General features: G+C 38.4%; 1 protein-coding gene and 1 pseudogene across 1 annotated transcript; one reads left to right on the plus strand and one right to left on the minus strand.

Annotated features, from left to right (window-relative positions):
• The first annotated feature begins 686 nt into the window (after positions 1-686).
• Positions 687-16,597, plus strand: LOC103709486 (malonate--CoA ligase-like). The gene is given in 18 exon segments (XM_008794847.4): positions 687-985; positions 2,424-2,590; positions 3,917-4,084; positions 5,080-5,260; positions 5,874-5,962; positions 6,200-6,269; positions 6,412-6,464; positions 6,724-6,831; positions 7,332-7,430; positions 10,683-10,775; positions 10,931-10,972; positions 10,974-11,009; positions 11,773-11,877; positions 13,031-13,121; positions 15,077-15,150; positions 15,922-16,101; positions 16,237-16,290; positions 16,377-16,597. Coding segments are annotated over 18 exon segments (1,782 nt in total). The 5' UTR covers positions 687-855; the 3' UTR covers positions 16,419-16,597.
• Positions 16,598-20,822: 4,225 nt separating this feature from the next.
• LOC103709532 lies at positions 20,823-24,266 on the minus strand (annotated as a pseudogene).
• Positions 24,267-27,479: the final 3,213 nt, after the last annotated feature.

Raw genomic sequence — 27,479 nt, forward strand, 5'->3', positions numbered from 1 at the left:
CGGATCTTTATATCCTAACCCATCCATTCTAGCAACTAGAGGTGTCAATCCATTTTCAAAAAATGAAAAAAAAAAGAAGCTAGGGATGGCAATCAACATGTCGAGTCAAGTTCAATCAAGTTGAGCTTGTATAGGAGCTAACTCGAGTCAGACTGGACCTACCAATAGATCACAAATATTTGATTCAAATCTAACCCGCAGCAAAGTTGTTGACTCAAGCTAGTACATTCACTTGCTTGAGCCTATTTAGTTTTTAACTTCATATTGCGCTAGTAGATTATTTTTTTTCATAGTTTTTGGAAAAATTATGCTCCAATTCATCTCTCTTTTGATTCTAATGGTTGAAGGATTTAGACCTGAACCCGACCCGACTCGGTTGGGATCGCTTGATCCATGCCTTGAGACGCAAATCCAACAAATCGGGAAAGGAAGGTCAAGGCTGGGTTGAGATGGGGTAGACACGTGGCTTCTCTCGCGTGATCCACCAACTCGCGCACAGAATTCCCGTGCTTCATATTTCAGCCGTCCGATGCACTCTTGTATGCAAGCCATCTCCGTCGCTCGCCATCAAGAAAAGAAGCGCAAGGCGGGCCCATTTGCTTCCCTTAATCACGGTCTAACCGTATCCAAAACGAATCTTGAGGAGAAGGCTGTGATCTTTTGTACCCCTCTTACCTCGGATATCGCCGTCCCTGGCGTTCTCCTCCTCCGCGAGGAAGCGATCGTGTTTCTCCTCCTTGTCTCTTATTCTTTTCTTTTCTTTTCTTTTCTTTCTTTCTTTTTTTTTTGTTTTGTTTTTACGGGAAGGACTAGGGACCAGCGGCGGCGCTTGGAAATAGAGAGGGTGCGGTTGTTATGAACTCATTCAAAGCCTCCAATTGCTCTCTCCCTCCTCTTATTCGCTTCCTCTCCTCCCATGGACGAAGAGCCTCTCCGCGCCCGGGAATTCTTGGGGTTTTCACCCCCCGATCTCGTCTCTTCTCAGGTGAGCTCCTTTTTCTTGGCCTCAATCTTTGTTCTTGCAGTTTTCTCCCTCCCTCGATCGCGGTTTCGTCAGGAAGTTGAAGCGGGTTCGGAGTTCTTATCTTGTCGAGACGAGTCTTGCATTGGTTTCTGTTTCTTGATGATCTTTGTACTTTGAATTTTGGTTATTATTTCAATTTTTTCTTTTTTAAGAAAACCTTCATCAAGATTTGCATCGTCTTTTACACAATGCGAATTGAAGTATCGGATCGTTGATAATTCGGGCGATTTGATAGCGGTCGTTTATTCTGATGGAGGGCAATTCTCTAGTCTCGGATTTTCTTCAAAAATAAATTTCACTAAGGCTTTTAGCTTTTTTTTAACGCTTTGTCAAGAATGGAATAAGAAATATAAGGATAACTGTAAGAGGGTCTCGCGAGAATAAAGTTGATATTTTTATGGGAAATCGGGTACTGCTATGGCGGTGATCTTGCCGATGATAGGATATTACTGAGAAGATGGTGATGACGTAACAACTATGCAAAAAAATTTTAATTTCTTTTGTAATGTTTTCTGGAAGAAGGATAGCATATCTGTGTCTACATGAATTAAAATACACACTAATTGATATGTTCGAGGGAAAACTTTATGGATGGGATTGCATGATGGTTTCATTGAAGTGAAACAACTAAGGCCGATACAGGGATTGGTTATGTGTTACAGTTCATCATCAGTGCTGCTTAGTTTTTTCGTTGAGTTTGAAATTTGAGTAAAATCAGATCTTAACTTGCTATTTCGATGTTTTAAGAGGACCAAAGTATTCTTGTAGTCCTAATAGTTCTAGTAAGGCTCGTTTAAATTGGGGGTACAGACGGAAATCAACTGTTTCTGGTCATCATTGGATGCTTTAGATATGGATTGTGTTTGAGTAGCAGTTACAGGTTGGGACTATGATCTTTTGTGTCAAGGTTCTATGAAATCACTTTATAATTTTTTTTACTAACAAAAGCTGCTGTAACTTCTTTTATTCAAGATCATTTTTTGATAAAAATCAAGATGGTATATATATTTCATACAGGTTGGTCTCCTTATCTTGCAAAATGCTTTCAACCAACACTATTTCATGTAGGTTTTGTAACTCTGCACTAATGATTATTTCATTGTGAAGACCAACAAGCCTATATAAGCCTTTTTGAGTAAATTCCCAACTGGTCGGTAGACTTGTTGTGGCCAAAGCCAATAGCTGTGCTGCTGTTTAAACCATCAATATTAGTATTTAAAACAAGAAGAATCATTTCATATCTTGAACAAGTGATTGTGAAAAGAAGCTGGAGGGTTGAATTACTTGTAGTGATGATTAGGAAATTTTTACATTCATGACTTTATCCTTCTTCTCTTATAGGAAATAACAAATATCATATGAGATATCTTATTTTTTAGCTTTATACCCAATACTGCAGGACCCTCATCTAATACATTCATGGAAGTTGTCAAAACAGTTCTTATGCAAGCTTCAGCAACTAATGAACGTGTTGCTATAAGAGCCGAACAGAAGAGTTATGGCTATCTTCAACTCGGTGCATCTGCATTGAACGTTTCCAACTTATTGCACAACAAATATGTTAAAGTAAGTTTAATTTTCATGCACACAAAAACACATATATTGCCACCTATATCTGTGTCTGATTTCATAGATGCTTTCCTTTTGCAGCTCTAAGTTATCTGTAGTATTTCTATTAAGCTAACATGGACCAGATCAAAATCCAATGTAATTGTTCCTAAAGTTTATGCTCACAGACACACATATATTGCCACCTATATCTGTGTCTAATTTTTTAGATGCTTTCCTTTTGTAGCTCTAAGTTATCTGTAGTATTTACATTAAGCTAATATGGACCAGATCAAAATGCAGTGTAATTATTCCTTGCAGGTGGCATAATTGGTACATATTACTACCACTTATATAAATGATAACTTATTTTATATATATATATATATATATATATATATATATATATATATATATATATATATATTGTATTTATGAACCTTCTGCTTGCCATCCCATGCTATGTAGATGTTGAAGATTTACTGTCAAATACTTTGCATATGTATATAAGATATTATGGATGTGCTGTTTGTATACAAATTTTATGAAAATCTGTTCCCTCGCCCCCATAGCCCTCATAAAAGGAATATTGACTCGATACCTATAACCAACAAGCCTTACCTAACAATCAATTTGCCTTTATCTATTACTCTTTAGCATTCATTTATATTGAGAGCTACATCCTATCTAAAACAAGCTTTTCCGAATCATATTTTGCTGTGACACTAGTTACCTGGGTTTTCCTCTTTCCTGCGGTCCCTTCTTCACTACCTTAGCATGTCTCCTTACTAGGGTCTCCTTGTATTTTTCTCAACATACATGTACATGCCAGCGTGGTTTGTGATTCATCACTATCCATAGTTCATGCAGCTGCAACATTACCTGTATCATATTCATTGATGACTCATCCACCACAGCTTTCTCACATCTCTGAGACTCCATGTAAATGCATGGACCCTGTTTATGTTGGCCAACATTCTGTGGCATAGAACATGATTGCTATTTTTAAGTAATATTTCTGCAAATCTCAAATGCTTGTGGCCATCACACAAGATCCTGGAAGCACTTTTGCATTCTATTCCCCCTGCATTTAATATTTTTAGATATCTCATCAGTTCTCGCTGTATCTTTAATCTTCTAGAGCATTCAACAAACTTTGCATGTTGTTGGAGTTCAGCTAAAACACAAGGTGGAAACGTAATGCTAAATATACGGTTAAAGGCTTATAGGACATTGATAATGCTTTACAATGTACTTGTGTTTAATCCAAAACTTTTTGATCAAATGATTTTTCAAATTATGCAGATACTCAAGGGGTGCATTAATTAATACTCTTATGTTCAGGGCACCAATGGAATGAGATACCTTGATGGAGCTCGGGTAGGAATTGTGGCTAAACCTTCTGCTGAATTTGTTTCTGGGATTCTAGGAACTTGGCTTTGTGGAGGTGTTGCAGTTCCACTTGCACTGAGCTACCCAGAAGCAGAGCTTTTTCATGTGATGAATGATTCGGTTTGTCCTAGCACACATTTGTTTACTCCCCTTGCCAAATGAGCTTTGTGCTCAAACCTACTTGTGCACTGGATATTCTTCTAATGTTTGCATTTTTTTCCCCTTCATTACATCCAACTTTCAGATGGAGTGGAAGAAATCTTTGGCCTTTTTTTTTTTAGGTTCCAGTTTGAGATTCTTCGTGATTATACATGTATTATTTATCTTCTTCAGGCTCAGAGAACTGCTGCCATGATATAATAAATTGGATCTATCATATTCACATCATTCAGTTAAAAATTTAATATCTCATTCTGGCAAGAAAAGTACCCATATTTTTATGAGACTTTTTGTTGGATTCCTGATCATAGATGCTGATTTGTTGATTTTTACTATTTTGGTGGAGGATGGATATCTAGCACTTGCACAACCATCTTCCTGGTTGGGTTGTAAAATAAATAGGGCTAGGAACAAGGTTGCTGGGTGAAAATCATATGGAAGGCTAAAGTTTAAAACATATTCCCACCTGCAGTTCATATCTCTTCAAAATTGGCTATGACCCTGCTGGGCTTGGGTAAAACTACATTTCTATCTGGGAAGCATTCTTGCAAGAGAAAGGGGGGGGGGATGGAGATCGATTTGCATATTCATTAATCAAAGGTATATTGTTAACAGGCTCTGTAACCATTGCTAACATATACCCCCAAAATGATTTAGACTTCTAGATATAGGCATGGATTTTTATTTTTTTAATGACCCATTTTAAATATAGCCTTCTCCTAGAAGTGAGCAGATACCGAAAATCTTGTGTGATTTTATAGTATTCGGCAACTTTGTTGTTCCCTGAGACAAACATTACAAAAGCGTACCTTGAGTGTTGCTGAAGTGAAACTAAATTCATATTATCTCTATGGTATGGTTGAGCTGTATGTTTCTTAGTTGCATTTCTCTGCATATGTGTTCTTGTGGAGTGTATATAGTGCAATATGCAGATGCTAAGATATCCTTACTTGTAGGACATTTCCATGATTCTGAGCACTCAAGAGCATCAACAACTTTTGGAGAATGTGGCTGCTAAATGTTCTTCTCATTTATCTCTTATTCCTGCCATCACCAGCATGGAGCAGTCAGGTAGTGCAGCAGACAACATGGTTGCCAAGTTGATTGGGGAAATCGAGGATTCAAGAATAGCTGAAGGTAATCCATGTATGGTTGATTTCTAGCTGTCAAGCCTCTCCTATACTCAATCATCAGAAAAATTCATGTCCAAATTTCCTATTAGTAATTAGACCATTACAACCTTTCACAGTTATAAATCATTTGGAAATTAATAGCATGCATTATATTTATCCAAAGTTATAGAGAGGTTTACCCTAATTATATTTAACTTTACATTTGAATCTATGAAGTTGTGATATTTTTTCTACCATTTTTATGTAAGTATATATAAGAAGCATTGACAGAAGAACTGAATCTTCTTAGATATAAGCAGCTTCATTTAACATACCCTTATTTTTCATAAGATTAACTATAAATTCGACCTCATAGTGCTCCATTTGTTGGGTGAACTGTTACCCTTCATTGATTCATGTCAAATCACAAAATGATGTACCTTAATGTTTTATAATCAAATCAGGCATGAACGATAAACCAAAAGAATATTCATGATAGCCACCATGCTCTTTACTGTCTGTAATTTCTTGACAGACAAAAAAAGAAAATGGTAACTATATTTGAATCCCAGTATATTTTGCTTCCATATTACTAGCTATTCATGAATTTTACTATGACTGCAATTCTTATTATGCAGGAGATGACCCTGCTCTGATTCTTTATACGAGTGGTACAACTGGTAAACCAAAAGGTGTAGTGCACACATACAAAAGCATAATTTCTCAGGTAAACATCTGGATCCTGCTTGCACTTTGACTAGTTAGGGACCCAAATGTTTCCTCGTGCCTTTGTGTTTGTTCTGCTTCTTTGTGGTATGCACAGCTTTCTGTAATATAGAATTGGTATGAATTAGGCTTTTCTTGTTTCAGTGGAATGAGAATTGCGAAAGATTGAATGGTTTTACAGATTGTGTGAAAAAAGATTTGCCATGTGATGTTACCCCTGTTTTTGGCTTGCTTTCAGGTCCAAATTCTGACAGAGGTATGGGAATATACATGTTCGGATCGGCTTCTTCATTGTCTACCCTTACACCATATCCACCAAGAATGCAATTTAATTAGTTGATGTAAGGCTAGGTACTTAAGTTTGTGAAGTAATAAATATTAAAATATTTATTGGATTATTGCAATTATTCATTTTTTTTAATGAGTTGAAATCCTTAACCGCCGGTTTACATGTGCATGGTCTCTTTAATGCCTTACTTGCACCTCTTTATGCGGGAGCTGTGGTAATTAATCTGACTTTTTGATAAATAGTCTTTACAGAATAACATGGTTTTTTCCGTTAGAAGATAAATGTTGCTTGGAGATTTAGTTCATTGCAGTTGTTTGAACTATCCTTTCTGGATTTTCTGATTTCTATTAGTCAAACATTTGTTGTGAAGTTACATCATAAAAAACAGTTCAGTACATAGGTTTAATCAGATAAAGTTTTATGATGCAGTGTTTTCATCTTTGATGTCTATGTTCTGCTGGTGTTTATTGCAGGTTGAGTTCATGCCAAAGTTTAGTGTTCATGGTGTGTGGCAGAGGTGGCAGGAATCATACCCAAAAGATGGAAGTATAGCAGATGATGCTATTACTTTGTTTACAGGAGTAAGCTCCCCATTTTGCTAATAAATAAGATTTCTGTTCCTAGAATGCTGGATGAAATTCTTGCCTGTTTCCCTGCCTTAGTTACTGTTTGCTTCGACTATTGAAAGTGTGAAACAATCCTAAATTAAGAGATTAAGTCATTTCTTAGTCGATAAAGAAGGCCAAAACATAATGGGAAGTCATAAATGGACTGCCTTTAGATGCAGTAATCGCCCTAATGCCACAACTGATTACCTCTTAAAGAATTTACTTATAGTGGACCTTGTATCCTGGTAAGGTTCACTGCATAAAAGGTTTTCCCCAAATGCTTGAGTTATGAAAGATAATATCAAAAGGTGGTCCTATGGAAATGATGTAATCTCTAATATGTGACCTGTGAGTTCCATTATAATCTCTTTGAGTTTGCATATTTTACCATTAATGAATTTTGGTGACTTTATTTTAAAGATATATTACCAACTCGATGTTGAATCAATTTGAGAGTTTCTGTGTTTTTCTAGGTTCCAACGATGTATACTCGACTGCTACAAGGCTATGAAAAAATGGACCTAGATCTACAAGTAGCTTCTGCTTCTGCTGCAAGTAAATTACGTCTCATGGTAACTGAAGTGCTCATCCTCTCTTAACTTCTCAAATGATGTGCATGTATGAAGCTTGGCACAGTGTAGTTGTTTTAGTCTATGTTATTTATAATACTTGTTGCATATTGGGGTGCCAGCAAATTATTACTGCTTTTAAGGATTTAAGGCTAGATTCAAAATGCTATTTAAGTAGCTTTAGTACTCTGTTCTATAGGATGTGGTTGTACTTCAATGTAGTGACTGATAATTAGATTGTACTATTTAATATGTAAAAACATATGCTTACACATGTATATATGTAGTTCAAAATAGGCATAAAATTTGATGGATTATAATAAGGATTTTGCTATGGCACACTTCTAATCATGGTTCATGGTTCACCGTTCACCGTACCGGCCTGTACCAGACGGTACGAGGCCCAGTTCGGTACTGGTATACAGTACGGGAGGCATACTGATATTCGGTACGTCGAACATGTCCGTTTTGTACCATACTGATACAGTGCTTGCGTGGCATCGTATAGGGTTCGGTACCGAGATGGCAAATCTTGCTTCTAATATAATCATTTGTACCAAAGGAGAGATCTTAGCCATTGATGCATCAAGGGTAGAAAAGTGAACTCATCAGTAACCGGTTGACAACTACTTGCTCATATTTTTTTATAAAAAATTGATAATAAAAAATTCTTCAAAGTTCAAACTATCTTTTGTCTCTCTCTTTCGGTGATATCATGGCTATCAAGGATTGCTATACTGGAATCGGGGTTCGGCGACATGGGTCGGTACGCCGCTGTGCCATTCTGTGCTGGGCCTGTACTGACATAGTAGAGGAGGTGGGGGAGAGGGAGAACTAGAGAGAGGAAGAGAGAGAGAAGAGGGAGAGAGGGAGGGAGGGAGAAAGAGGGTGGCAGATATCTGACGGAGCTGGTGGAGGGCAGGGGAGCCGCACGAAGGGTGGAGGAGGGGCTCCGCCTTTGGTTTTCTTGTTTCGTTGAAAACAGAGGTCCCGGAGGGCACCCGTTTTTATTTTTGAAAATTTTAAGCGAATTTAGCAAACTCCTTGCCGACTTCACTTAGGATTTTCAAAAATAAAAGGGGCCTCCTCAAGGACCCCTGTTTCGAACGAAATAGAGGAACCGGAGGAGGAGCCCCTTCGCGTGGTTCCCTAGCCCTCCATCGGCCGGCCGCCGCCCTCCCTTTCCTACTCTCTTTTTTCCTCTCTTTTCTTTTTCTTCTCTTCCTCCGTCCCGATTTCTCGTTTTTGTTGAACTATATTAGTCCGCCGTCGGTACGGCTCGGTACGCTTTAAATCGGGCGGTTCGGGACGGTTCTGCTAACCATGGTGGCTATGGTCCCATCGCCGCTCTAAGCATGATGAGGGTAGGGAGATCCAACATGATCTCTGATTTTTTTTTGGGGGGGGGGGTGAGGGATTGTAAGTAGCTGTTGTCTGGAATGGTTGGATAGCTGCGGAGGGAGATTGATAGGTAACGTCCATCAGTGGTGGTGGAGGAAGAGGAGAAGGTGCTGGAGAGGTCCTCGGTATACTCTTCTAGCGCCTCCTCGTCAGCATCAGCAGTGGCGAGGAGTGGAAGATTTCTTCAAAGGAGGTGGCGGTGGTGGCCGATGGCAAGGTGGGGAAGGGTTTGGAACATGGTATGCTGTACTAGCCCGAACCGGATAATACGGAGCGTACGGTACCGTACCGATTCGATACTAATATTTGGTATGGATATCATACCGTACCGATACTATGCTAATGTATACTTGTACGGGATCCTGTACCGAGACGACAAACTTTGGTTTGGAAGAGAGTCCACGTGAGGGGAGCACCTGACAACAACTGAAATTGGTGGTGATTACGTAATTGTACATTTGACAAGGAGCCCTATAGCATTTCCCTTGTAATAAATACCTTAACTATGACCAACAAGTCTTATTCTATCTATTTGGAGTTAAGCTTTAGGGTCAAGTTGTGTTCCTCTGAAGTTTGAGAATGCCATGGTACATTTGCAACCAGACTGAGTCTCTTGATTGTGCTGTTTTCTTGGCATAGGCAAGTTTGCTGGAAGGTTGGATGGCAGATCGGTAGCCTACCTTGCTAGTAATGCTGCTTAAGCGTATCCATTTGGGAGCTATGCTTTAAGGTTAGACTTGGAAAGAGTTAAAACAAAGAGAGAAGATGCATGGTTTGCTATTGGAGTTTGCATTCATTTTTACAACACAAATTTATAAATCAAAGAGCCATATTCCGTCAAACTAAATGAATAATAATCTAAACTTGTTTTAGTGAGCTTTCAAAGTTAATGCTTTTATTTTGATTCAACTTACTATATTGTGACTATCACGAATATTAAACAGTGTGTGATTGCTTTAATTAAATAGTTCAAGAGGAAAAGTTCCTTTTTATTTAATTATTTGTTATTTAGTAAAGTTTAATATGAAACAACCAAAATTAAGAGCTACTTTTATCATTATTCTGTGTGTAGGTACATAAAGGAACAGGCAATAACCAGTTTTCATTTTATTTGAATGGAAATCCTTAATTTTTGACATACAATCCTTGTTTGGTTGTCTGAGGTTTGGTTTATGGATCAAAGTATGACTCATTACAGTGCAACTTCATGGCACACATCAAGATTCCAAGATTCCCCTAGATTTGGAAATACTAAAATAGTTTAGACGGAGGAAGAAAGGCAAGGTAGGTTTTCCTTATCTACCAACAGAATTATGCCTTTTCCTTCAAAAGTGCAAACATATAATTGAAATTGCCGAGTGCCGACTTTTCTCTAGGACTGTGTTGCTGAAGAAAGAAAGAAGAAAAAGGTTCTGTTCAAATGGACTGGCATAGATCTTAACATTGATTAATTCTTACACTATTTTGTTCTTATTTTCTTTTCTTTCTAATTATTAAATGTTAGCTTCTATTTTCTTCAAAGTAAGATGGAGCTAACAATAGAATCTTATGATTGTATTTTCTGGAACTATAAGCATGAGACATCTGAAAAGTGACAGCTCTAAGAACCTTGAAACTCTTAATCTGAATGCTTACTCAATTTGAGATTGCTTCGACACCATCTGAATCTCTGTCTTGTAGATCTTCTGTAGCTATATCAAAATGCAGCAGTAATTTTTCTTGAAATTTCAGCTCTTTGAATGTTCTGTCTTTTGACTTAATTGGAAAACAAACCTGTTGTCTTTTAACGATAAATGGATAAATTTCATTATTAATGTAAGTATTACACCCCCCACCCCCGCCTTTTTTTTCTAGATGTGTGGGTCATCAGCACTTCCATATCCAGTCCTGAAACAGTGGGAAGAAATAACAGGTCATCGTCTTTTGGAGCGTTATGGCATGACTGAGGTCAGTATCATTGGTTATGTAATCTGAATTCAAATTTTAACTATTTGGCTAAGCTGTTGGATGTACCAAGTTAACACATAACACATGCCTTATCTTGTCCTACATATTTTAAACTTTGGTCATATATTCTTTACTGATGACATGATGATTTACAGTTTTTCATGGCATTATCCAATCCCTTGCATGGTATTCGGAAGGGAGGCCACAGTTGGCAAAGCTCTTCCTCGAGTAGAGGTATGTTGATTACTTTCTGGGGCATCTCTTATTTCAGTTCTCATTCAGAGGTCTTCATCATTACAGTTCACAATTGCAGATTTTTTGTTGTATCAGCCATGCTTTTTATTTTGCTAACTTAATGCTCTCAACTTTGAAAAATTTTGAGCTTGTAAGTCTTGCATGCATGCAGTCAGGCTTTTTTTTTTTTTCGGGGGGGGGGGGGGGGGGGGGGGGTGGAGGTGGGGCTTTTAGTTGGATCCCTTAGGGAATCAGATGGCTGCCTCATCCTGTCCCAGTCTGATTATCAAACCTAGAGCCGTTTGTGAGTTCTTTTATGTCGACTGTGAAACCGACACCTTTGATGTTGTAGTTGAATCCTTTGTTGGTCATTGACTTTTGGTGTCATCTTGATGTGAAGTAGTTAGATCACGAATTCACCCTGCTCTGTAACATCCTTTATGTAACTTCTTAATATCTTCCCTCCCCCCCCCCCCCTCTTCCCTGGTACATTCTTTTGGTTATACAGTCCCTTGTTTTTTCTTCACTCAGTATTGTTTGCCACATGTTTTCTGAATAGTCAATAATATGGGATAATTCCAGATCTCTGTTTATTAATGTGCAGGTATCTTTAGCTACATGTAACATGCTGAATGGTTATTGCATGGATTTCAAATTAACTATTTTTTCCACCATTATTAAAATCTTATTCCCTATTGAATCTTTCAGATTCTAGATAATATATCTAAAACGCTCGGTGCTATCTCCCTGGATTTGTGCTCAGGTCAAGATTATTCCAGAAGATGGGAGTGCAACTGGAACAACCGAAGTGGGTGAGCTTTGTGTTAGAAGTCCTTCACTGTTTAAGGAATACTGGAAGCAGCCTAAGGTATTTAGACACATACATGTAATCCTTTAGTGTTGTATTTATGAATAGGGACTTCCAGTAGCAGTACTGACACAATGAAAAAAAATGCTCATGTGACTGTTGAAAGCCAAATAAAAATTGACATCCCCTTACCAAGAAAAAACTAATGAATGTTCATCCAGTTCATAGATTTAGATTCCATAGATTACTTGTGCAAACTCAAAGAAAGAATAGAAGATTACAATCTATTAAGCTATTCACGGACTACAAGAAAATGGCACCAGAAGCTTCTTTCAAAATTCTCTTGGCAAGCTCTTAAAGATTGATTCTACTTGAGCTTGAAGAGGATGGAGGAAGGGTAGATAAGATATCGTAATGTATGTTGTCGTATCATGTAGGTATATGACTATAACTGTTCTTTCAACGATCCCACTTAATATCTGGGGATTGTGTTTCTTTCTCTTGGTTGTATAGTATTTTATTAGTTCCCTGCAGATGTATGCAATTTTGTACGTTAAAACTCGTCTTGTTCCCTCATGCCGAAAGCTTTCCAACTCCAGCCAAACTCATTGATATAGTGCTGTCAGTTCCTCTCAGATCCTTGTTTCATGTGCCACTTGACAGTCAGTGAAAACAAACTTATCATACCTTCCAACAAAGTTCGTTACTCCTAGATTCCTGCTACCATTTAAGGTTGGAGTTCTAAGGTGTTGCCTGCAATAGTGATTTTTGTTTCACTGCCACACAACAGTTGCTCCGTAAGTTGCAAACTGCAATATAGGCCTGAGGTTGCGTACCTCTACTAGATGACAGGAGTTTCTGAATTTGAACTTTGGTCCTTTCCTGAAGTGTTTGATCCAGGTAACTCTAATTGGTCGTACTCCTATGGTTATTTAGAGAAAAAGGTTTGCAAAATCTTGTGTTTTCTTGTAGTAAAAACTCTTATGTGGTCATGTTATGACATTACAGAAATCCTCTGTAATTTTCTTTGTATGATTGCAACCTGTGGTTGTGAGCTAATTCGATGGGATTAAGAAATTCCAAACTCACATAAGTTGGACTTGTTTTCAAAGATGTGATTTAGGCTTTGGAATAATAAGCAATAGTTTTTTAGGGTTTTTTTTTGCTATTTTATTCACTTTCTTTTTTGCCCTTTTGCCATTTTTGGTTTTAGATAACAAAGGAATCATTTATTGATGGTGGATTTTTCAAGACTGGCGATACAGTTATGGTGGATGAGGACGGATACTATATAATCTTGGGACGTAAGAAAAATATATTCCCATGTATTTAACATCATTTTCAATTTATTGTTCTGCTTGTTTATGGTTCACACTTCTGCTTGTGGCAGCATGCCTAACAGAATGGAAGAACAAGTATGTTACAGATTTGTAGCTGCAATGTCCTATAAATCTTGCTTAGCATTTCTATTGAAAAAAATCTGCAACACTATTTTCCAGTATATCACTATTGATTTTTGTTTTTCAGAGGTGATTACACTGTAAAGCTGAATTCAAAAGCATTCTATCTGTGTTCTTGAAGCTTGGAAGAACCATGTGACTCTTCCTTGTGGATTATCCAACAACATGTTTTGTGCTTAAAATTTAGAGAGTTTACACAAAAATGCATGAAATTGTTAAAGCTTTATGCAAAATGAACCAAAAAAAAACAGTGTAGGTTATTCAACCTGTGCTGTAAATGCTTCATAGGGCATGGGGGGTTAGCGATCTAGATAGACTCTTTGATGTATCCCAAAGGGTAATGGTTACAAGAACTCAAATTACGAAGCTGGAAAGAGGAAAAGATTGATTTTCTGTTTCGTATAATCCAATATGATGATTCATTTTTCTTTACTAATCAATATTATTTTTCCTTTTTTTGTTGTGAGATAAATCGACAAAAAATATGACTTCCAATCGATCAAAGTGTTATCTTTCCTAATCAAAATGATTCCTTACCTGCTAAGATTTAAAATCCTGCTTTTGAGGAGTTCTAAAACATCTAGGATTCTCTAAACACTTTCCTCACTGCAGCCTTTAAATACACAAAATAACTGAAAGTCTAACACAGCTTATCTGTTCTTAATCATGTGAGGATAGGTACTAATGTTGCATTATTTTTTTCAAACTCTTTTAATGGATCTAATCGTTTTTTATTATTCAGTTAAGTAAATTCTATACAGTCATATATATAATCATCATAACTCGTGTGCATTTTTTTTGGTTTGTGGGGTTGGTGGGGGGGAGGGGGATGCTTGTGTTTACTGTGTAGCAGGTGTAATGCATTTGACTGTTGAATTATGGCATTTGGACCTGCCTATTTTCACACTTGGTATTCCATAGGGCATTTGAGACCATTCTTACTAATTTGTTAGTAATCATTGCCTGGCATATGGACATGATCCATCTTAGCATTGTAAATCCAGTTTCAAAATTATTCGAGTCAACGAGCAACATAAGATTGTTCTTATTTAAAATTTTTAATGCATCCAAAAGTGAGGAAACAGAATACTTTTCTTAGTGTATGGTAATGGTGCATGTTCTGCATCAAGAAGGTATAACAAGTGATCGTTATCAGAAACTCCCAAATTGATAAAAGCCTTGAGTTAGAATTTTCCGAGGCATTCTTCGATGAAGCATATCAAAAGCTCTTTCTCCATTTTTTTCCCTTGTTTTTTGGGCCGAAGCAGGGGTATGACCCATCTTGATTCAGTCTTACATAAGTACATCCCACGTCATCAGCCTGAACAAGTAAAGCTAGCTGAGGACTATCAATATCAGTCCATGTAAAATCAGAGGCTCTCTAAATGGCATGGTCGGCCAGCTAGTCCGCCTCCTGGTTCCCTTTCTGGTATTAGAAGCTTTTTTTAATCATATGATAGTGGTTCGATCTTATTCATGATTTGGATGCTTCCAAACCAACTCAAACGTATGTCCAGATGTGGTTCATAATGTTTACATGGTAATCAGTGATAAATTTATGATTTTAATTAATAACCACAAATTTTGGCACCATGGCATGGTTATCAGAGTTATATTTTGGGAATGAGGAAATGTGTTTTTTTGAGAATTTGATTCGATGATATGTTCTTGTGATTCTTCAAAAGATATATTACTATATTTTTTGTTAAGATTCAATTAGTTGAATGTCAAAGTCTCATATTCTTCTACAGTAGAAAATGATAACATCCACCTATGGGTTTGTACTTCATCATTTGTAGGTACGAATGCTGATATCATGAAAGTTGGTGGTTATAAGCTCTCAGCACTAGAGATTGAAGCAGTGCTTTTAGAGGCAAGTACCTCCCAGTTTTGTACTCCAAATCTTACTTCGAAAAGTAGCCATTCATAACATTCACCCCATATTCCTTTCTGTCACAAATTGTGCAATAGATGATTTCTGTAATTTACTTGCAGAAACTCTATTATAATTGCAATTGTTAGATATGAATGATTATAGTCTTCTTGACTTTTAGCATTGTCGAGCGTAACTGGAAATTTTCATGCTTGATACGCTTGAAAGCAAACCAAGGTTTTCTGGAAAAGATTCTTTTTTCATTATATACTTGAATATGAGCATTATTATGTTATTTTGCAAATTCAGGCTTGCAGATCTGTTTATGGTGGTTGAGATGAATGTTGATTTTAATCAAATGCATTATAGTCTTCTTGGCTTTTAGCATTGTCAAGTCTAACTGGAAATTTTCATGCTTGATATCTTCAAAATCAAACTGGAGGTTTTCTGGAAAAGATTCTTTTTTCATTATACTTAAAAATGAGCATTATTATGTTATTTTGCAAGATCAGGCTTGCAGATCAGTTTACGGTGGTTGAGATGGAATGCCGATTTTAACAAAATGCATCACAGATAACTTGCTCTTATCGAAGCAACATACTTGCAATGCATTCAATTGCAAAGAAAAAAAGAATGCATTTGAAATGACAATAACATCTACGACTTGTGGATAGGTAATGAAAAGAATTGGGTCATACTGAAATTGTCAGAGATTACTTGAGCAGGCCCTCAATATGGTGACTTGACACAATTATGATCATTCTTGTGTAGCACGAGGTTGTCTCAGAGTGCTGCATTCTGGGCTTACCTGACAAGGCCTATGGTGAAGTTGTATGCGCTATAATCGTGCCTCAGCCAGATGCAAGGAGAAGGTCAGAGCAAGAACTGAAACCGGCTATTAGCTTAGAGGAACTGCAGAATTGGTCCAAGGAGAAACTAGCTCCATACAAGGTTATTCTTCAGAATATTTCTCATATCTATATGCATCTCTTTGATTTTGCACCTCTGTTAGTGCTGTGCAGTAAATAAGGCCTTGCACATATAAGATCCATTTCTTATTGGTGAATATTTAATTGCAATTTTCAGATTCCAACAAAATTGTTCTTATGGGATTCCCTTCCTCGAAATGCCATGGGAAAGGTGAGATATATTCTGTCAGATTCTTGATTTCTACATCTACATATCAATTTTCCCTGCTGTCAAACTCACTGCATTTTCTATTTCAGGTGAACAAAAAGGCGCTGAAAAAATTACTAGAAGGACAGTGATGATGATGTTTCTAGGGTCATAGTCTGGAGGCTACAATTTGGTCAGATATGCTTGTAAAAGAAATATAGCTATAAATACAGTTAAATAGTTAATTGCCCATCCGCTTGGTTTAACTTGATAGGAAAATCATTTTTTTATGAAGAAGAAATTTATAATAAAAAATTTTATAAGCAATGCCCTTTTTTTATTGTACTTGCTTCAGTTCACTTAAGAATATCAATTCATTTCAAACTTAAGGTAACCATTAGGAGGATGGTTTTGCCTACCTTGCCAAAGTATTATGCACAAGCAAAGAAAGCTCGACAAATAGACTGCAATTTATTGGATATGATCAACCGTTTGGGGAACAATGCAGTGACTACCAATTGCAGTTCAATGCGCACGCTGGCACAAGGCATGCGCCATCAACTACTGCTGGATTTTATCCGGTTGATTCCATTTTAAACTTAAGTTGTTGCAGAAAAAAAACAACCTAAAACTAAAATACTTTTTCTTAGAGAGGCCGGATCATGGCTTTCACGCAATCTCAAAGCATTCTTTCCTCAATCATTCACTTATCTGCACAGATCTTAAAGTGCTCCATCATCTATTATTCATCCGTCTGTATGGATCTTAAAGTGCTCTATCCTCTATCATCCATTCATCTATACAGTTCTTAAAGCACTCCATCCTTTATCATCTATCCATTTGCACATATCTTAAAGTGATCCATCCTCTATCATTCATCCGCTTGTATAGATCTCAAAGCACTTCGTTTTTCATCCATTCTCCTTCACAAATCTCAAAACATTCCATCCTCTATTATCTATCAGCTTGCACCTAAAGCATGATATTACCCATCAACTTGCATAGATCTTTTATTTATCTACCTACATAGATCTTAAAACGCTTCATCTTCTATTATCCATCGACTTACACAAATCTCAAAGCGCTCCATTCTCTCTCATGCATCCACCTATATAGATCTCACTGTTCTATTTTCTTGGTCATTTATCCACTTGCACAAATACCGAAGCACTCATCCTTTATCATCCATCCATCTGCATAGATCTCGAAGTGCCCATCCTCTATCGTCCATCCACATGCACAAACCTCAATGTGCTCCATCCTTGATCATTCATCTACTTGCATAGATCTCAAAGTGTTCCATTCTCTATTTTCCATCCGCTTGTATAAATCTCAAAGCACTATTCTTTATCATTCATCAATATGCACAAATCTCAAAGCACTCCATCCTCTGCCATCCATCCACCTGCATAGATCTCAAAGCGCTATATCCTCTATCATTCATCCATGTGCATAGATATTAAAGAACTTCATCCTCCGTCATCCATTCACTAGCATAGATCTCAAAGCCATCCACCCTCTGTCATCCTTTTGCTTGCATAAATTTTAAAGTACTCTGTCATCTATTATTTGTTTGGCTAGATCTCAAAGCACTCCATCCTTTATCATCCATTCACCGGCACAGATCACAAAGCCAACCATCCTCTATCATCCTTCTGCATGCACATATCTTAAAGATCTCCATACTCTGTCGTTTATCTACCTACACAGATCTCAAAACACTTGATCTTCTGTCATCCATGCACCCGCACAGATCTCAAAGCATTCCACCTTTGTCATCCATCTGCTTGCATAGATTTCAAAGCACTCTATCCTTTTTCATCTACTTGCATAGATCTCAAAGCACTCCATCTTCTATCATTCATTCACCTGCATAGATCTCAAAGCACTCCATCCTTTATCGTTTGTTAGCCTGCATAGATCTCAAAGCACTCTATCCCCATATGCCTGTACAAATCTCAAATCGCTCCATTCTCTATCATTCATCCATTTGCATAGATTTCAAAGTACTCCATCTTGTATTATTCATCCACCTACATGGATCTCAAAGCACTCTCTTTCAATTCATGCCAAACTAAGAGCCGCTTGCTAAGTTAGTGGGAAATGCATTTTTAGAATTTTATAAAAGTTTAGTTATCAGGTGACCCTTGTGAGATAATATTTTGTAATGGAGATAGATGGTTGGCTTATCTTGCCATAAATTTGATGTTTTGCTGGCTAATTTACACATTTTAAGCTTTTAGGGTCTAAGTGTAAATGGCTCAAACTTGGAGGGGTGTCTCTTTAATTTTTCTAAGTTTTTAGTGATTAATAGGTAATTAAGTTTTTAGTGATTAATAGGTAATTTTACTTCAACGTTACAAATTGGATGCATCAATTACTATCAATTTTACGTCACGTTAATAATATAACGTCCAATAAGGGACTTAAAAATTAACATAAATTAAGGTGAAGTCGTCAAACAATTGATAGACTTTACATAAAGTTTGTAACTTGCGGACCTCAGTCGGACATTGGAGTTGGACGCCATCGCGTGAACCCTATCGCTTCCGACCTATCATATTTGGTTAGTGTTATAGTTACGGTTAGGGTTGTTCATACTTTATTGTGCCCCACAAGAAAGTCAAAACCACCAGAGAAGGTATAAACATAAACCATTCATAGAGACTTGACCATTGCAGAAAAGTACAAAAAAACTTTTTTCTATATATTTATCAGAAAACAATAGAAAATTCATTGATAACAAAAAAAGAAAAGGTGCCACAGAATGTCACAACCCAGGACCTCACCCAAAAAAGCTAGTTGGGAGGTATTTTTTTTGGTTCCTTAGTCCTATATAAGTACTCAAGATCATTCCGGCGAATAACCGATGTACTACTAAACACACACTTGCATGGGTCCTCACATATTTCTCCAGTTTAAGCTCTGACGTCCCTGATCGGCATATGGTCAGTCTCAATGAGCTCATGCTGCAGTGTCCCCCAGTCCACATGGGCCATGGGCCGGATCCGCTCTGAAACCATTTGTAACAACCCAGGACCTCATCCAAATGGATAGCCAAAATGTATTATTTGGATTCCTTAGTCCTGTATAAGTACTCGAGATCTTTTCGATGAATAACCGATATGGGACTAAACACATATCTCATGGTTTTCACACACAAGATATGGAAAAGGGGCGAAAAGGCAATGTAATCCCCTTCTCAGTTGCCGAACCCCATCTACGGTAGTGTCGATGAGTCTTAAAAGCTGGCGGACACCTGCACTCGGTGCTCATATAGGCTTTTGCTCTCCCATAATGGAAACAGGCAGAAAAGACAAAGGAGTCTAGTTTTAGGTATGGATGGCATGGGACATATTAGAAGAGATCTAGAGTTACAGGATCGAATGATGTCAAGAATAGCAAGAGCCCAAGGAGGAGGAAAATTTGGCTTCCACATCTGTTTTTTTGCTGATGAGCTATTCGCATTGGAGATAATGATTCCCAATCTTGTGCCTTTATAGGCAAATTCTCACCACATATTCTAGAACAGTTTGAACTCATATTAATGAACCGAAGGTTCGCGACGATGCATCTTTTCTATGTGAGAAAGGAATCGCATTCATGGATTTTGGTAGTGGGATCTATCCATAGAACCATGCAGATTTGGTAGATTCGGATGCAATCTTGAGCATATATTGGCACCATATTTTGATAGATTTGCATAGATCTATTTTTGGACAAGTGGAAACTTGTTTCAATGCATATTAATGAATCGAAGGTTCGCGAAACATGATTTTTCTATGCAAGAAAGGAATTTCATTTATAGATTTTTGTCGGAGGTACGGTTATTTGAAATCTCATTAATGAATATTGAAAGGTTCGTGAGAATGCTTTTTTCTCCTTTGTGACAAAGGAATGGCATTTATGCAGTTTGGTTTGAGGATAGGTTGATTCAGATGACAATCTTGAGCATTTATGAGCACTGCATTTCGGCAGCTTTGCATGGTTAACAGTGTAGGTAATACTTCATATACTTGTGCTTTTATAGTGAAGTCTCTCTGCAAATTCTAGATTGTTTGATCGTGTATGTGGCGAGTGAATAGTTGTTTGAATTCACGTTAATGAATTGAAGGTTCAAGAGAACACATTTTTCTACATGACAAAAGAACTGCATTTATAGATTTTGGTTGGTGGGATTTTTATTTGAATTCTTATTGATGAATGGCAGGTTCTCTCGGATGTGTTTTTCTATGTGAGAAAAGAATTATACAGGTATATTTGAGCTGGCCACGAGCTGATCATGTACATTTAAATCCTTAGCATGGCAAAGACGCTAGAGCTTAAATAGGGAAGTATGTGATGACTTATAATAAATAGTATCAGAGCGGATCCGACCCATAGCCTATATGGGCTAGTCTTTTTGGAAAAACCCAGTTTTTGTTTTGTTTCGAACTGTTTGCCCCGCGTATCTGGGTCACAACTCCCCACGTAGTAGACTTGACTCTTGACAGCAGAGAAAGTTGGGCAGATAGCATTCCAACAGAGTTAAAGCTGAGAACAAGAAACCATCAGAAACAAACTACACCCAACTACATGTAGTAGGTGAATTGATTTATCATAAACATGACAAGCCCCGTCCTCATTGTTCTAAAAAAGCAGACCATCACTGCACAACGGTCGACTCCCTGGATGACCTAGAGAGCTGCTCTTCTTTCTTCTTCTTCATCACCCTCCTCTTCCCTAAGCCTATTCTTTCCCTCCTTGCCATAAGCCCAACTGCAAACAAGAAAATATAAGAAATCAATTGCACCCATGAGCGTAAGGACCCAATAGTAGTAGTCATAGTGGCCCCTGTTTAGGTTGGTTGCAAGCCACATCCCCCTTCCATTCCTTCCGGTTGTCCTAGTCACGATCTTCACGACCAGAAGTCCTACCAGATTGGAAAATCCTGCCCCCAGTGTCCACAAAGCTACCCCAAAGCTTGCCATGCTTCTAGGTAGCTCAGCGTAGTAGAACTCGATCTGCGAGATGACGCTGAAGGCCTCGGCCAAGCCGGAAAGGCAATACTGCGGTATGAGCCACATTGCCGACATGCGCACCACCCCATTCATGTCGTCCGCCAGCCCTTGCTCGATTGCTTTTCTCCGCCGGACGGCCTCCACCATTGCAGCCACCGCCATTGATGCGGTTGCTGCTATTATACCCATCCCCATTCGCTGCTTGAGAGTAAATGCCCCCGGTTTCCTGGTAATCTTCTTCAGCACCGGAACGATGAAACGGTCGTAGCCGGCTGACCATATTGTCAGGGTGAGGATTCCAAACACAGTGAAGGAGCCCGCAGGGATTTCAAACTTTGAGGAGACGTGTCGATCCATTGTTTTCGCCTGCAGCACTGGGAAGCTCTGGTTGAGGACCAATGGGATCATGATCCCTGATAACCATAGGGGAATCACCCTGATCACTGACTTGAGACCCTCTACCTGCTCCACAGTGCACAGACTCCATGGGCTTGATGCTGATCCACCAGGTTTTAAGTCCTCTATTGGATTTCGCATAATGCATGCTTTGTTAAAGAACCTACAAAACAAAAACAAAAAAAAATCCAATGAACAGTACAAAAGGCTGGTAAATGAAGTTTCTTAATTAATTATGATACAGCATGCAAGTGAGGAACTATTACTATCGAGTTGTTTTCGAGAGCAATAATACTACCAAGTTGTGATGACCTTACACTTCAAGAAGAGAGGTCCCATGTTCAAACGTGGAGAGGTACATCTCCAAGTGTTTGAGATGAGTAACTCTTCCATCGTGAGCTCCCACTTAGTATTCACCCCACGAAGAAATAAATAAGTAGATAAAGATGATGATTTTGGTACCTCAACTTCTCTGAAGGAACCGTGAGTTTGGAGCCAGCCTCGTGATAATAACTTGCATCTGCGGTCTTCGGGGGGCAAGACTACACGCCAGTTCTTCACAGTAACGGCAGCCACTTGCACGAACCCGGCTAGCAGACTCTTTTGGCCCTCCACCTTGATGTAGAGAGAAGAGGCCGCGGCGAAGAAGACTGCAGATAACAGTATGAGCACCAGCGGAACAGCGAAGCCTACCTTCCATCCAAAATTATCTTGTATGGCCACGACAGCAGTTGATGCCACCATGAACGAGAAGCCCACGGATGCATAATACCAGTTGAAGTAGGTCTGCAAGATCTTCTGCTTCTCAGGGCCGTTCATCCGGCTGAACTGGTCTGCACCAAAGGCTAAAGAACATGGCATGATGCCACCATCTCCAATGGCCAGGAAGGCAAAGGCGGAGAACAGGAGGGCAAGCTGGGATGGGGTTGCGGACTGGCAAGCAAGGTCACAAGCAGGGGGCCTTGCTCCTGGCAGCATTGCAGTCAGCCAAATGAGAACAGTCCCCTTACAGAACAACATGGATATAATTAGTTGTAAAATAGTAACTCAATGAAATGATCAAGAAGGTAAATAAGACCAAAGCGTTCCAATTGCTTGATGACATGGCAATCTCACAAATTAAAAGGTTAATCCAAATGCAAGCTAGCTACTGAGGAGAACTCAAGGATCATCTTTGAAGGGGAAAGGATAGATGATGAGAAAGAGATGAGCAGATAAATTGAAGCATATGGATGATCTGGATAATTCAGATGTAATTTTTCATCTGATTCTGCATCATTAACTTCAGAAATGGCACACAAGGACCCAATGAATTAGTAAAGAACATCAAAGATGTTACAATACACACATCAAGATAGAGTACGAGTCCGAGTCATCGCTAAAATGAAATCTTGACTTTAAACTGTTGATCCTATTGTTCATCATTTAACTGCTGGTTCTATGTTAGAATATAATTGGCTGCCAAAGGGCAGAAGGTTGCGGTTGCTCGCAGTGAAACAACTAAGTCAGAGGAGACCGAGCACACACAAAGACTTCTATGATTCAGCATCATGCTTTTCTTATAATACGAGCAAGTAAACTACTTGGAGCTAGATCGAGGGAACTGGTGGGCTGGAGTTTCTGAAGCAAAATATACAAGCAGATTGGAGCAGGGTTATGCAGAACATGTTCCCACTGCAAAGTATTGCTGATTAAGGCTGCTGCCATCCGAAAGAGTGGATCCTTGGTCTAGTGGGTAATGTTACTTCTGTTAAAGAGTCCTAAAGGCTTAATTATTTGTGTGGGGTCAATAGACTTGCTACCAGTATATGAAGAAATGGATGACTTGCTTACAAGCAGGCATGCGAATGATCCAATCAGTATCACTCGGAAGCGACCCAAGTAGGAATCAGATAGAAAAGCCCCGAGTATGGGCAGGAAACTTGCACATGCTCCTCGTACGAACAGAACACTCTGCTCGGTTGCTGCATTCATGTGGTATTCATTTCTGAGGTATATCATCATATTCAACAGAACTCCTTGGCCAGAGACTTTTTCAAAGACTTCATTCGCTGCAAAAGAAGAGATGGATACAGTTATCATCAATCGAACACAATACTTTATTTAGTTCTAGCAAAATACCATAAAAATTTTAGCCTAGTGCTTTTTGTAGACTAGATGATTCAAGGAAGCATAGAACAGCCCTGCATATTGATTGAGTTGGTAAAGTCCCCGGGTATTGGATGCCAGTGGCCTAGTTTCAATTCCGTCCTTACCTCGATTTCCCCCGGGATTCTTCCCATGCTAGTTCTATAATAATAGGACCTACTAGCTCAATGACCAAAATAGATGATTGAAAGCAATCTAACCACAAGTTACAAATCAACTGCACCCATATTTATGCACCAGCACAAGATCACATCCATGAACACAAGAATCCATGCATATTTTGGCCAAGTCCCAAAGCAAGGAAGGTGCTGAGAGCAGGAGTCCATGCATGCTGATATTAATGGAAAAGGAGGCATAGGAGAGATCATCACCAATGATAAATGGCATCGTCTTGAGGCCACCCTTCTCCCTTGTGTGCTGCTGGCTTTGTTCCTCCTGACCGTGAGAGACTTCCATCTTTTCCTACAACCCAATGTGTCGCAGGAAAAAAATAAATAAATAAAGGATCTCTGAGGAGTAGAACAAGAGGAACAGGTTCATTGCAATACAGCTTGCCACACCCTGGTATTTATTGTTAGCATGTCTCCTGATTTAGAAGACTTGATGTGGCCCACTTGATCAAGCTTATCCCACATCAAGATAAATATCGTTTAAATAGTTACTTAATCTAATCTGATTAGAAATTATTTAGAATTTATCTTATCTGATAGTTTCTGTGATGGATGGAAATTAATTAGAGATAAACCTTAAATATATTGATTCAAGTCCCTAATCTATAAATCTTGATGGAAACTAATTAAAAATAAATTTTAAAAATATTGATCCGAATTCCTAATCTATGGATCCATCACTTTAAGGCACTCAAGTCCTGCATAAATTGGAAGCTCCGGATCTTCTCTTCTTTCTTTTTTTCGCATGTCTCTTCCTCATCGGGTGCTTAGTCTTCTTTTCTCTCTCATGTGGGCGCGTGCTAATTTTAAAAATGCTTAATCAAGCATGGCTCGAGATTAGTAAAATATTAATTATACTTCATTAATTCTTTCGCTGTGCAAAATGTTCTATATTGCAGTATTAGATCCTACCTCTGGCTCATGATGTTTTGCATTGTAGAGAAGCCATGTTATTTAAACATGTATAAGATTTTTGGCCAGCCGATGTGGGATTAAAATTCTCACCCATGTAAAATAATGATTACCGTCTTCATGCGAACACCTTAGGGGGTGTTTGGTAACCCCAACAAGATCACCATGGTGATCTAAGATCTTCAGTGATTTGAATGCTGGGGTGATTTGATCCCCAGTGATCTAAGATCAATATGTTTGGTAAGCCATAGTACAGTAATTAAAAATCTTTAGGTATCCATGAGTAACTTATTTGGTATAGTATGGAGATCTAAGATCACCGATCATATAATACCACAAATACCCCCGATATATTTTAGATGGATTTTTTATGTATTTTTAATTCTCAAGAATAAAAAATGTAAGTCAATATGCTAATTCATATAATAACGCCATAATTTTGTCACATATTTTACTTTTAGCAGCTCTTATCATATATTTATTAATCATATAAAATATACTATAATAAAATATTAATATATTTATCAATATATTAATTATTAATATATTCAATAAAAATATATTTATTATTTCTATAAATCATGAATAAAATAAATAAAAGTAATATATTAAATATTATCATTATATAAATATAAAATATAATTATATATTTCTATTATAATTTAAAATTAATAATATATTATAATATAGTAAATAATATCAATATAATATCATATGTATATTATGGACATAATAATATTGATGGTACATTAACAATTAACCCAAGATGGACTTCCAACCTCGAGCACGGTCAAGTTCGGTACATGTACTCGCACCAGAATCCACCTTTAAAAAGTCGCCTACGAGCCTGGTCCTCGCGACTTGCTTAAAAACAAAAATAAGCATGCATAGTTTTTGGTTTGGGCGATGTGGGACTAAACCCATGCTTTTCTTCCCACTGCCTCTTTTAAAGAAACAGAGGAGGCAGCCATGGCCACTGCCGCCCAAGGCCGCCATGGCCGCCGCCTCCCCGGCAGGCGCTGCGGCCCGCCGCCCCGGCGAGCCCGCAGAGGCTGCGACCCGCCGCCCCGGCGAGCCCGCAGAGGCTGCGACCCGCCGCCCCGGCGAGCCCGCAGAGGCTGCGACCAGGCGTGGCCGCCATGGCCGACGCGGGCCGAGGGGAAAAAAGGGAGAGAGAAGGCCACGGCCGCCGCCGGCTCGCAGCGGCGAGGCGCCGTGGTCTCCTCCTCCTGGTGGCCGAAACGGCCGCTAGCCAGGCGCGGCCATGCGTTTCCGACGGGCCGCGCCACCATAAAAAAAAGGAAAAGGAGATGAAGGGGGTCTTCTTCCCACCGTGTCGTCTTCCCGTCGGAGAGAGCGGCGCGGCACCGTGCGCTCACGCCGGCGGCCGCTCGTGGGAGGCCTCTCCGGCCGCATGGGAGGAGGAGGGAGGAGGCGGCCGCCGGCGCCGGTTTGGCTCCCTCTTCTTCTCCCTCTTTGGATCGGTTGGGGAAGAAGATGAAGGACAAGAGGTTTCGGGTTCGGGCTTGAAACCCGAAACGCGAACCCAAATCCGTTTGGCTAAAAAAAGGAAAGTTTTATAGTTAAACCCTGCCCTATGTTAATTCAAAAAAAGGGGCTTCAGAAATTTTTATTTAATTCCCAGAGGAAATCTGAATTACATAAAGATTCTTGAATATGTTTAAGAGAACCCTGATAGTATCTTATTTACAAAAGGGTCTTCCGAAACTTACATATGGTCCCCAGAAGTAAGTTTTATTACATACAAGTCCTCTAATATATTTATTTGGTTCTCATACTCAAATTTCATTACAAAACAGTACACTGATAATTATGTATTGTTTCTGTAATGAATTGTATTGCGTAAATAATTAATTTAGATGCTTTCTTATGATGAATCATGATTATTTAAATTGTTCCTATTTTCATGGTCAAGAGTAATACATGCAAAAGACATAAAGATAATTAAATTTTTGCATATTTGTGGTAACGAGCCAAAGCATTCTATAAATTTTGAATACTTTAATTTAGTCAATAAAAGATCTTTTATCACCATCTCATGAAATTGAACACCTACATCATATATAATGATCCGGCCCCAAAGGAAAGCCATTATATAAGGTTAATGATGGGATAAAATAATGTTATTAGTATGATATTTATGATGAAATCTTGTTGGATATCTAGTAAAATTATCCATTGAATAATAGTGCCTAAGAAAAACTTGTCAAAAAGACATACGTGCCTAGTGCTCCACCACCGATTTGGAGCTGATCCGGCTGTTATTCTTTGGATTTTTCAACTAGACATCTAAAGTTCATTAACTATCATACTTAATGCATTAGTTTTATCATAAAGGGGTAAATCCTGTAGAGTTATTACTTGGGATAATTAAGATGAATTATAATAATTCATATAAAGTACTTATTCCATTAAAGCTTTATTTTGATACTGTTTTTAAAGAAAATGTCATGATAATTTGAGAGTAGCCACATCATCTTAAATTATTATGATGTGCAATTTTGGATCACGTTCAGAGTCATGAGACAAAATTAAGGAATTAAATGATATCTAATATTGCAATTAA

This window comes from Phoenix dactylifera, chromosome 11 (genome assembly GCF_009389715.1).
Source record: "Phoenix dactylifera cultivar Barhee BC4 chromosome 11, palm_55x_up_171113_PBpolish2nd_filt_p, whole genome shotgun sequence".
NCBI classification, from domain to species: Eukaryota; Viridiplantae; Streptophyta; class Magnoliopsida; order Arecales; family Arecaceae; genus Phoenix; species Phoenix dactylifera.